The 12,855-nt window shown below is 40.0% G+C and overlaps 1 protein-coding gene across 1 annotated transcript in view; it reads right to left on the bottom strand.

Annotated features, from left to right (window-relative positions):
* The window catches only part of LOC138735984 (A disintegrin and metalloproteinase with thrombospondin motifs 19-like), a 377,361-nt gene that overhangs the window by 106,068 nt on the left and 258,438 nt on the right, over positions 1 to 12,855 (bottom strand). Inside the window, exon 14 of the mRNA XM_069885117.1 lies at positions 9,087 to 9,214. Coding sequence (XP_069741218.1) covers positions 9,087 to 9,214 — 128 coding nt within the window. The remainder of the gene's footprint in view (positions 1 to 9,086; positions 9,215 to 12,855) is intronic.

Genomic DNA, 12,855 nt, shown 5'->3' with positions numbered 1-12,855 from the left:
GCCATTAAATGTGCACGGGGTCTCATACTTTGGTGCAGGTGCTTGAAGAAAGGGTTAAATTTCAGGACCTGGAGCCACTGGTTTTCCACTAGGATTTGGGAAAGAAATCCAGTCCCACCTGTAAGTGTGTGGAATACTGCATGTCTAAGAGATGCAAGGATCGACAAAGAGATAGATAACAGACTCGCCAAGGCAAATAGTGCCTTTGGAAGACTACACAAAAGAGTCTGGAAAAACAATCACCTGAAGAAACACACAAAGATCAGCGTGTACAGAGCCGTTGTCATACCCACGCTCCTGTTCGGCTCCGAATCATGGGTCCTCTACCGGCATCACCTACGGCTCCTAGAACGCTTCCATGAGCGCTGTCTCTGCTCCATCCTCAACATTCATTGGAATGACTTCATCACCAACATCGAAGTACTCGAGCTGGCAGAGTCCGCAAGCATCGAATCCACGCTACTGAAGACCCAACTGCGCTGGGTCGGTCACGTTTCCAGAATGGAGGACCATCGCCTTCCCAAGATCGTGTTATATGGCGAGCTCTCCACTGGCCACCGAGACAGAGATACACCAAAGAAGAGGTACAAGGACTGCTTAAAAAAATCTCTTGGTGCCTGCCACATTGACCAAAGGCAGTGGGCTGATATCGCCTCCAACCATGCATCTTGGCACTTCACAGTTCGGCGGGCAGCAAACTCCCTTGAAGAAGACCGCGGAGCCCACCTCACTGACAAAAGACAAAGGAGGAAAAACCCAACACCCAAACCCAACCAACCAATTTTCCCTTGCAACTGCTGCAACCGTGCCTGTCTGTCCCACATCGGATTTGTCAGTCACCAACGAGCCTGCAGCAGAAGTGGACATACCCCTCCATAAATCTTTGTCCGCGAAGCCAAGCCAAAGAAAGAAAAGAAGAAGAAGAAGAAAGAAAGAAGAGAACAATATGGGTATTCTCCATTCAGAAACAATCAATGAACTGAAAGTCAACTCACTGATGAAGGCCAGGTTGGAGACAGTCAAGTTAGTGGACTTGGACACTATCCAAGAAATATGAGGCCATGGTGAAAGTCATGAGGCTTGAGTCACATGAGAATATCATGGACACCCGGTGACTGCAGCCGGGCATGCCTGCTATCATGGAGTGAAAAGAAAAGCCGGGCAGCACAGCATAGGACAGCACAACATTCCCCGATGAGCTCCATGAAACAGTGCAAAACTCTCCGATGAGGTCCACGGAACAGTACACCACTCCCCGATGAGATCCATGATACAGCACAACTCTTCCTGATGAGCTCCATGGAACAGTACAATGCTCCCCGATGGTCACTGTTACTGATGTCAGATCAACCTTCTGAAGAGTGAAACTGCGGAAAGTGAATAGCCCACATAGAACTCTTGGCCATTGTAATGACATTGATCATGGTTGCAATGCAACTAGCAATGCCTTAAGGATTATAGCTCCCTATTGATTATACTTGGCTGCTAGCAGGACCTCACACAGAGCAAGAGAGTGCAGTATGTTAGTTCTGTAATGTAGGCTTGCAGCCACATGGCATGCCTCATGTGCTGTTTACAACAACTTTAAAATAAAGAATCTTTTCCTTCATCCATGTATTGTCTAAGAACACACACATATGAATACAGAGATGAAACATGGTGTCAGAAGTGGGATGAAGGAAATTAGAAGGAAATACTTTAAAAGGAAAATCTAAAGTCAGCAATTAATCAGTGAAGAGAAGCTAACAAAGTGAAAAATGGAAGGATTACACCCACCAGCGAAACATCAGCTGACAGGTAATGTGGCTGAAAATTGGAACAGATTTAATCAGCTTTTTGGATTGTATTTAGTGGTAGATGGATCTGACAAGAAGAGCTATAAAGTGAAAGTGTCAGTTTTCTTACATGTTGTGGGTGATGAAGCCCTGGAGGTGTATAATAACTTTACATTTGCTGCTGAAGGAGACAAAATAAAACTGGAAAAAATAATCGAACAGTTTGAGGAATATTTCCCACCTAAATGTAATGTGACATTTGAGAGGCATAGATTTTTCACATATACAGAAAACAGAAGAAAGTATTGATCAGTATGTGAGTGAATTGAGAGACAGAAGCAAAACATGTAAATTTGGTGGACTGACCGACTCGCTGATAAAATACAGACTTGTGTGTGGTATTCCAGATAATAGTGTAAGGGAAAAACTGCTAAGAGAGTAAAATCTAGACCTGGAAAAAGCCATAGCCCTCTGTAGGGCTACAGTAAGTGCAAAAACACAGGCAAAAGAGCTGTTCAGTGAAACTAGCAGGCAGCTATAACAGACATAAACCATTTAACAAAAGCCCACCAAAGTAGAAAGAGAAGCATGGCCAGTGAACAAAAATGAATGGGACAATCGAAAGCCATGTCGTCGATGCGGTACACAGCACCTACCAAAAAAGTGTCCAGCATATGGTAAACCATGCATTATGTCCAACAAAAGCAACCAATATTCACATTGCTGTAGGAACCAAGTGTAACAAAGGTTCATACAATAGATGAAAGGGAAATAGAGGAATTCTATGTAGATGTTGTGACTGAAAACAAGAAAGAAAACAGAGACTGGATGTTGAGATTCAAAGTGAATGGCAAATACATTTCAGTTAAATTGGATAGAGGAGCACAAATTAATGTAATATCAGAGACTAATTTTAAGAAGATTAGACCCAGACAAAAGATGTATGGAACAAAAGTGATGGTGACAGGATATTCAGGTATCGATATACCAGTGAAAGGAGAATGCATGGTCAAAGTGAAACACTTGGACAAAGAGCACATGCTAGTATTCAACGTGGTACTAAAAGATGTATAGGCCTCACTAGGAAAAAGTGAACCAGTTAAAAGAGTCCTCATGTGGAAAGTGAAGGAGAGAGTAAAATGGCCTATTTCAGGGTTTAGGCTGCATTCAAGGAGAACACACAATCAGAGTGGATAAACATGTGCCACCGATAATACATCCATTTAGAAAAGTTCCATTTGCACTTTAAAAGCAACTAAAAGCAGAACAGGATGGAAATCCTGAACATGATTCAGAAGATAGATGAGCCAACAGGGTGGGTGAGTTCACTCATTGTTATGGACAAAAAGAATGAAAAGAGTAGAAATTGCTTGGATCCAAGAGATGTAAACAGAACAATAAAGAGAGAACACTTTAAGCTCCTGACATGTGAAGAAATCATATCACAGTTTGCAAATGCAAAGTTTTTCAGCAAGTTAGATGCATCATCAGGATTTTGGCAGTTAACATTGGATGAAGCAAGTTCAAGACTATGCACATTCAATAGTTCATTTGGCGAATACAGATTCCTAAGGTTACCATTCGGAAATGCCTCAGCTCCTGAAGGGTATCACAAAACTATCTATATAGTCTACGAGCACCTGGACGGAGTTGAAACCTCAATGGATGACATCATAGTATGGGTAACCTTGAAAATTGTGCATGATGACAGACTAAGGAAAGTGCTGGAAGCAACATGGAAAGCAAACCTAAAGCTGAATAGAGAGAAATGCCAGCTCAGGGTGACAGAACTAACATTTTTAGGAGATATTATTAGCAGTGGGGGCATCAGACCAGATCCCAGAAAGCTGTCCACCATTGGGAACACGCCAAAACCACAATGCAAAAAGGACGTATTAGAGGTTTCACGGAATGGTCAACTATATGGGTAAACTCATGTCCAATCTCTCAGAAAAGATGGCTCCATTGAGAAGACTAACAGAAAAGAATATTGAATGGGAGTGGAATCATGAACATGAAAAGTTATGGAGAAAATTAAAGAAACTGCTCACAGAGGAATCAGTTTTGAGGTTTTATGACCAGCAAGACCCATAAAGGTATCATCATACACATCATTTAGTGGGCTTGGTGCAGTTCTTCTGCAAAAATATGCTTCATCCTCACTGACAGACGTGGAGATGTGATACACTCAGATTGAAAAGGAGCTGCTCAATATCACCACATACGCCTGTGAAAGATTTCATCAGTTTGTGTTAGGACAAGCAATCAGTGTAGAGACTGACCATAAGACCTTGATTGTCTTGTTCCAAAAGCCATTACTTGAATGTCCACTTAGAGTACAAGGAATGATGATTAGGCTACAACACTATACACTGAATGTGGCATACACTCCAGATAAGCTAATGTAGACAGCAGAGACGTTGTTTAGAGCTGTTGACACAAGAGGTCCCGCAAACACCAAAATGGATGAAGATGTGAATGCCTTCATGGACATGATCACAAGTGCACTGTTCATGTCAGATGCAAACAAAGAGCTGATAATGTCAGAGACAAACAAAGATGAAACACTGAGATGACTGAGAAAAAACATCTTGGATGGATAGTCAACATGAAGCAGCACTCCTCACTTGACATTTCAGAGTACTGGAACGGCAAGGCAAAACTATCAGTGGTTGAAAATATCATCTACAAATTAAGCAAAATCCTTATCCCAGAGAGTCTGAGATGCTAAAAAGGATCCATGGAGGACATCGATATCTTGGAACCAAAAAGTGTAAGAAAAGAGAATGAGAAGTGATGTACTGGCCAAGAATCAACAATGATATAACAAATGAAGTGTCAAACTGTACAATATGTGGTAAATATCAATCAAGCAATCCTGCAGAACCACTAAAGCCACCCCCAGTACCATACAGATCTTACCAGAAGGTAGGCGCTGACCTATTCCAATGTCATGGGAAGGACTATCTTGTAGTCACAAACTATGACTCACTGTATCCAGAGGTGTGAAGACTGAACACCACCACTGCAGATGCTGTTATAACAGGTATGAAAGTCATATGTTCCGGACATGGCATGGCAAGCGAGATCTTCACAGACAATGAACCCCAGTTTTGCAATGCAAAGTGCCGACAGTTTGCCAAAGAGTGGGACTTTGTACATACCACGTCAAGTCCTCATTTTACAGAGTCCAATTTTTTAGTGGAAAAATCCATATAAACAGTGAAAAGATTGATGAACAAGTCAAAAGACAATGGAACAGTCTTCTACCAGAGCATGCTAGTATAACGCACAACACCGCTCGAGTGTGGTATGTCACCAGCACAACTCCTTATGGGACATAGGCTAAGATCAAACCTACCCATTCAGGAGAACCTCCTAAAAACAAAAGAGGGATAGAAAGTGAGGAAGTTCAAAGAGCAACAGAAAGAAAAGCAAAATTATTACTTTGACAGAGGAACAAAAAACCTACTGGAACTCTACACTGATGACCAAGTAAGGCTAAAAGACAAAACAAACTTATAGACACAGAAGGGAACTGTCCTTAGTGAAGTCCAACCAAGATCATACACCATTTAGACAGATGAAGGTGCTGTTCTGCGAAGAAATTGTCGAGATCTTCAAATGGTACCAGCCACAATAGATGGAAAGATGAATACTGTTGAACAACCTGAATGCACATCTGAGAAGACATCATCTGAGGCAACAACTTAGATTTGAGGAAAATCAATCCGGAGATCGTCAAGATACGTGAATCCTCCTTAGAGACTCAGAGAGCAAATTTAAAGACTCCTGTTAAAGAATGAAATAGTGCTATCTTATTTGCTCTTCAAGGTTTAGTGTCTGTAAATGTGAACACACAAAACAAGTTTAAAAAATGTTAACAATGTTGATAATAAGGAAAATGTAAGTTCTTCGTGATAAAGTTAAAATTGCAGAGTTATACAAAGAAAACATGTTAGTTAAAAGTAAAGCTACTTTTTGTTTTAAGAAAGGGAGATGTAATGATAATGATCATGGTTGCAGTGCAACTAGCAAGGCCTTAAGGATTATAGCTCTCATTTGATTATACTTGGCTGCCAGCAGAGGCTGACACAGATCAGAAGAGTGTAGTATGTTAGATCTGTAATAGAGGTTTGCAGCATCATGGCATGCCTCATGGCACTGTTTACAACAACTTTAAAGTAAAGAACCTTTACTTCATCCATGTGTTGTCTAAAAACTCACACATACGAATACAAGATGAAACAGGCACATCCTGAGAACTTACGCAGATCAGTTGAAGGGTGAATTCATGGATATCTTTTAATTTTTTTCTCCAGCAACCCTAGTTCCCTCCTGTTTCAAGAAGGCCACAATCATCCCGCACTATACAAAAGCCCTATCATGGTGTTAAATTACTATTGATCGATGACTCTGACACCCAATCTCACTGTTTCAAGAAGGCCACAATCATCCCGCACTATACAAAAGCCCTATCATGGTGTTAAATTACTATTGACCGATGACTCTGACACCCAATCTCACTGTTTCAAGAAGGCCACAATCATCCCGCACTATACAAAAGCCCTATCATGGTGTTAAATTACTATTGACCGATGACTCTGACACCCAATCTCACTGTCAAAGGGTTGGGGTTGGGGGGGGAGGGTGCGCAGTTTTCTCACTGCTTTACCTCAGGCCTAGCAGAGACCACGTTGCTGAGAGAGCATTGAAATTTGTCTTTGCACAAGTTAAATGGAAGCAGCCAGTAGTGACTTCAGACAGGGTGGGGACATAAGCAGGAGGACCTGGACCAATATTTCAGAGCAGAGATCTTTCATGATAAAGCAGCCAGCTGACTGCCCAAGAATTTCTTGTACTTCATACTGAGATTGGTTAATTAAAAATAAAAATCCTTCATTTATTAAGATGTAATCAGCTACATTTTTATGAATGTAACTGAAAATGTATTTATCATAGAACATGAACCTTTTTGAACACATCTCCTGTTAATAATGTGATTTTATGAGATCTATTTCTTTTTTTCACTGAATTTAGTCTATTTGTAAATTTAAGGCATTTTCTGTCTTTTGAAAGCTTTTAGAAGACAATGTTTAATGCCCTGGTACCAAAAAAATACATAATTTTCAAAGCCTCCTTGAAAACTATCACGAACAATGGAAATTTGCTGTGTTAATTCATTCCATCTTGGAGAGAAGGTAGTTTTCCGAACAGGATTGGTTTTCAGAGTCATGATTAATTCACAACTTAAGTAACTTTAGCTACCGGTATTTTGAATGTAATTTGCACGAGATAATCAATTTTTAGTATGACACCTGATTTGTGGAACGTTGTGCTGTTTCTTCCTAATGGAAGCTCTATTCATTTATGTGCACATATGGAAAAATATGGCAAATTTCTTTACATTGTATTGTTTGCTTTAACTTACTGCCATTGTTGAGACGTTCTGAAATTTCTTTTGCAATTGCTGAGATGAAGGTGTAACTGATTACAAACATAATGTTACCTACAAAATCCATACTCATCTGACTGAAAATTGCTATATATTGCACTGATGAGAGGAATAAACAAAATATTTTTAAGCAATATTCATGAATGTGTCTATTTGATTATCTTGAGTAACTACTGCAAATCAAGCAATAAATGTATTAATTGTTATAGTCAGGCAACCTGCATCATTTCAATCCAATTGTTTGCAACCCACTGAACTTTTATTTAGTTCTGTCATTGTAAGTTTTACACAATCTGTTAAAAGTTACAGATTAAGTCAAAAATTCATTGTTGCATGGCTAATATATCCCATTTTACACGGTCCTTTAAACCCATGAATTTTTTTTTCAAAATAGGTTATTTAATTAAATGAAGGATTTTTATTTTTAAAATCTCAAGGGTAACTTACTATTATTTTTGAGGCAGTAAATATAATGCAGTAAATTTAGCTCTTTTTTTTTACAAATTAACTGTCATGAAAGAGATACTCACAATTATAAGATAAGTAAAAGTTTAATACTCACCCAGAGGGTAGGAGAGAAAGTTTAAGGGCAACGTAACCTTTAGCTATTGTTTGCAGAAAGGAAAGGCTGGAGGTTTTGCAGCTGTTCTATCATCTGATCTATGGCAAATTACATCAACATTTAAACTTGCTCACCCTACTGACATTGTACAGCACAATGCTCACTGTCAGATTTGGGTGTAAACAAAAACTGAAAATATTTTTAAAAATCTGTCTCATTTTGAACAATTTGTTTCAGAAGAGTTCCCTCCCAAGTAACTTGAAAAAATTACCCTCCACTTGGCTTGGCCTTGCAGCTCTTTTTAAACAAGAACATAACACTAGTCACACTCCAATCTTCTATATGATGTTTTATAGCTCCAGGGAACATGATTCAGTATTGATCTCCAGTGCTGTCTGTGGTGGAGTTTGAATATTTTTCAGTGCACCATTTTCTTCCTACGATCGTGTCGGTTGGTAGGTTAATTGGCCACAGTAAGTTCTTGAGGGCATTGATGGGAAAGTGGAGATAATGAAGCAGAATTACTGTCATTGGCTGCTTGATGGTTTCTACAGACATGATGGGCAGAAGGCCTTTTTAAATGATGAATGACTTTATAAATTCAAAATAAAAATAAAAATAAAAATGTGGGTTTGTCATTGCTTTTGTGCCCTTCATGAACAGTCAGAAAAGACATGGAGAAATGACTGATGAACAAAACTTATTTTTTTAATGTTGATGTAAAATTAAAATGTGTTAGATACAGAGGGCTATGCATCATATTAAAGTAACAGCTTAATAATTTAACATCATGTTTAACATGGGCAGAATGGGCTATTTCTGAACTGTAATGTGCTACATTAACAACTTTAAAATTAGAATGGCAATGCTAAAACAATAGTCTAAAAGTTGATTATTAGTGCAAAACTCGGAGAATATCAGATAGTCAATCCAACTGATTTCAATGTGTTCAGAAGTGAGTTCCACTAAGAACTGATAATCTGGCATCCATTTTGTGCTGAAGGCTTTAAGACTAATTTCTACAACAATATCTACAAGAACTATTTAACTGAATGTTACCCTGCCATAAAGGTTTGGCTTTTTCTTTATGCTCTGAGATTCAGAAAGATGTGCAGTCAGTATTAAACAGCTGCAGATCCACTTTAAAAAAAAAGATTCTTAATACTTTAAAGTAAATACTTAGCTTTTCAGTAATGTTATATGTACTTGTTGAAAGATAGCTTGGAAGTTTCAAAGAAGAATAACCATCGCCTGTTTGCAGCATTTAACTGGTCTTTGATGAGATTGCACATACCTGGCATGTGCCATTTGCACAGATGTTTGCTTCATGTAGACCGCATGGAGTTCCATCCAACACTTTCTCTGAGATCAGCAACGGCTGATCTTTCCCCAGGGGAGAACAAAAGAGTGCGCAAGGTTCCTCTGAACAGGAAATCAAATAATATGAAACACATCATACATTAGTTTTACAACCAAGCTTTGAGCAGAAATATTTCCTGATTATTTAACTTGACATTTCTTGTGCTGATTTTGATTGAATTCCCAGTGTTCATAACATAATTTTACCTATTTATGGACTTGTATTAAAAAATAGAAATATTTAAAATGAAAGAATGAAAATATGAAATCTAACAGCTAAAGTAATTATTACAATATCATGAATAATCAAACATACTATTATACTGGTGATACCCCACCTCAGAATGTGGATATTCATATACTCAATGTGCAACATCAAGACTCTGTAAATTTTTAGTAATATATGTAAAAAAGATGTTATTTAAATAGAATTAGTAACCAATTTACAGAATAGGTCAAAGCTTCATAATTATCATTATGAGTTATAATTTATTGAAATGGTGTGAAAAATAATTTCACCTGCAAACATCCACGTATGGAGACTAAAGCCGCTTTCAGGTGTACGGACGCAGATAATGCGCCAGCAGACGCGGCTGGGGGAGTGTAGCCGGGACGCTCAGGTGGCCGCGAAGAATACGCCTTTCTGTCACCTGAACGTGCCGGCAGCAAGAGAGCCGTGTCCAAGTGAACGCCGGCTCTTGTGGTCGGTGGCCTAGTCCCGACCCCGCTGCCTCGACGTCATTTGCAGTGTGTCGAGGCTGAGGCTGTAAGGAACACAGGATCAGGATCATGGAGGAGAGAAGAGAAATGCTTATGGGGATGTTGGCAGCCAGTAATAATTTACTCCACATTTATTTGCAAAGTCGCTCTGAAGGTCCCGAATATGATAATTGTAAGGTTGAGACAAGTATTCCAATTTAATTGTTGTGCTACCGGTTGAAGCATAGAAAGAAATCTTTCCTGTTTTAATCTTAATGGGCCAGGTGGCATTCTAACAATTTGGCATTCTTCAAGTAAAAAGATGGGCTGAGAGAAAGACAAAAGAGAGGGGGTGGATGGAGATGCTGAAGCCCCTCCGAGACCGGAACATGCCATTTCCCTCTAAACTGTGATCAGCCACACCAGGAATGGAGATCGGAGAATTCAATGTGTGGGATTTTGAAACTTTCCTATCGCAATATCCTTCCCCCTCCATCTGTACTGGGAGTGTGTGTGTATGTGTGCGTGTGTTTGAAGGAGTGTGAAATTACCAGTGCCTCAGTTATGAAAACTGTTCATAACTGGTCGAATTTTCACCTTCAAGTTTGCATAATCAAAGAAACATTCAAACATCAGACAATAAATGACCAAAAATCCAATTTCCACAATATAATTCTAAATAAATGAAATAATAACTGGGTGTTTAATTACATCAGGGTGGCACGTTTAAGGCAAGAGGGCAGTTAAAGGACAGTGTGTGGATGAAATATCTCATGCAGGGAGTGATGAGTGCCTGGAACGGGCTGCCAGAAGTAATGGTAGAAGCATATACAATAGTGACGTTCAAGAGGCTGATAGGTAGATGTATTAAAAATGAAGGGGTTGGAGAGATATCTACGAAGAGCAAGCAGCAGAATTTTAGACTGATTTGCAGTTCATAAAAGGGCGGCCAACGATTCAGATATGGACACTTCCTCGGGTGGTCCATCATATTCAGCAAAGACACATGGGCTGAAGGGCCTGTTCTGATGCAACTGTAACATTACTTACATTAAAAAAAAACGCAGAGACAGCTCTGAAATTTCAGAAACTCCCATGGGAAAGTGGGTGAAATTTGGAATGGTTTAATGGGGCAAACTAGTAAACGGAGCGGGTGCCGCGAATCCCTGCAAGTTGTATGTGGTCATGAATGAATTGATTGCTTTCTTGGCTCGACAAGAGCTCAGTGGGAGAGCTGAGAGCAAATGCAAACAGAATAGTTGGACATCTTAAGAGACGCCATCAAAAGCTTTGGATCCCACCCCAACCTCATATGTCTCTCAGGTTCACTGCAGTATAATACAGGCCAGTGTCGTTGGCTGACGTCACCGTGACATAATCAGCCCGCCCTCTGGCAGCCACTGCTGCTTTCAGGTGCAATGGAGGATTTTCAGAGCCAGACATTATACCTATAAGAGGAGGGTAAGTGATCCTCCTGGCCTGGTTCTCCATTTTCAGGTGGTCACCCATCAGCTGCATTGGAGTACAATAGGCGGCTTTACAGTCAGGTATTGTGGCCACCTGAAAGCGGCTTAATTACTGAACTATAACTTGCTTGTTAAATCTTTCTTTGGCTTGGCTTCGCAGACGAAGATTTATGGAGGGGTAAATGTCCACGTCAGCTGCAGGCTCGTTTGTGGCTGACAAGTCCGATGCGGGACAGGCAGACATGGTTGCAGTGGTTGCAGGGGAAAATTGGTGGGTTGGGGTTGGGTGTTGGGTTTTTCCTCCTTTGTCTTTTGCCAGTGAGGTGGGCTCTGCGGTCTTCTTCAAAGGAGGTTGCTGCCCGCCGAACTGTGAAGCGCCAAGATGCACGGTTTGAGACAATATCAGGCCCCAAATCTTCAACAACTCAGTTTTGAGAATTAAAAAGGGATTAACTGTATATTCCTAATGACATTGATGGTCTCTGATCCATTAACCGTGCAGATATGAGAAGATAGTTGGAATATAATTGGCAGGTTGTCTTAAAATTGAAGACACTGTCATCAAAGCAGAACTAAATTCAGATACATAATAATGGAACAAAGCTATTAAAATGCTGATATATCTCTCAAATAACTAATGTCTCTATTATGCAATATTGTTCTTTTTATCTGTGCCAATTTTTTTCTGTTCATTTCCTGAAGGTGCAGGCTGCTGACAACTGTCAGATAATTGACAGCTAAGGCTGATGTCAGGAAGAGTGTACATAATGCAAAATTGGGTACCTCAGCTAATTTTTCTCCTTACTGGCTTAGTACTTGGGTCTATGCAATTTCTCCACCCTTTCCTCAGTTCCCCCAATTGGGATTAGATGGTGCATGTGGAAGGGAATCAAAATTCACTAAATTTGCTGTTGATTTTTCTGACAGCCCAATGGACTGAAAGGTTGCAAATAAAAGCATAATGTATTGAATTTTATATCCCAACTTATACAGTGTTCAATTAGCACCTGTAGGGGTTAATATATTTATCTGATTAGGTGAAATGTGAGATCATTTATATACTCTTTGTGGACTGAAGTGTAGCTCGATCAATAACCACAAGCAGACACAAAGCAAGTGGTTAAAGGCTTTAATATCCAGAAACATCGGGCATGTCTCTACATGCTGTTGGCCTAGATCCAAGGCTGGTATGGAGGGAGGAGACAAGGGCTTTCAGTCTTTATTGGGGATCTTATGGGGAGGAGTTACAGGGGTGGAGGCAGGCCAGCCTGTGCAGTCGAGTGAGGTCACACCTGCACTACCATGTTCCACCACATGAAGTAAAACAGGGGATAACCTCCATAAAGCTTTGCAAGCCTATCCTCATCAGTCCAGCTCCTTTTAGCCACTAGTTCACAATGGGTACAGATTAGAATGAAATGTTCCACTTGATCCGGTACCATGAAGTTGAAATTCCATTTCTGGTACATTATGGTTGATGCTTCCAAAGTACAGAGTAGACTCCCCTGGGTGCAGTCGCAAGATGATCTTTCTCTATAG

This window comes from Narcine bancroftii, chromosome 1 (assembly GCF_036971445.1).
Source record: "Narcine bancroftii isolate sNarBan1 chromosome 1, sNarBan1.hap1, whole genome shotgun sequence".
Taxonomy (NCBI): Eukaryota; Metazoa; Chordata; class Chondrichthyes; order Torpediniformes; family Narcinidae; genus Narcine; species Narcine bancroftii.
Note: the sequence above shows the minus strand (reverse complement) of the source record. Positions and strands in the feature narration are given on the sequence as shown.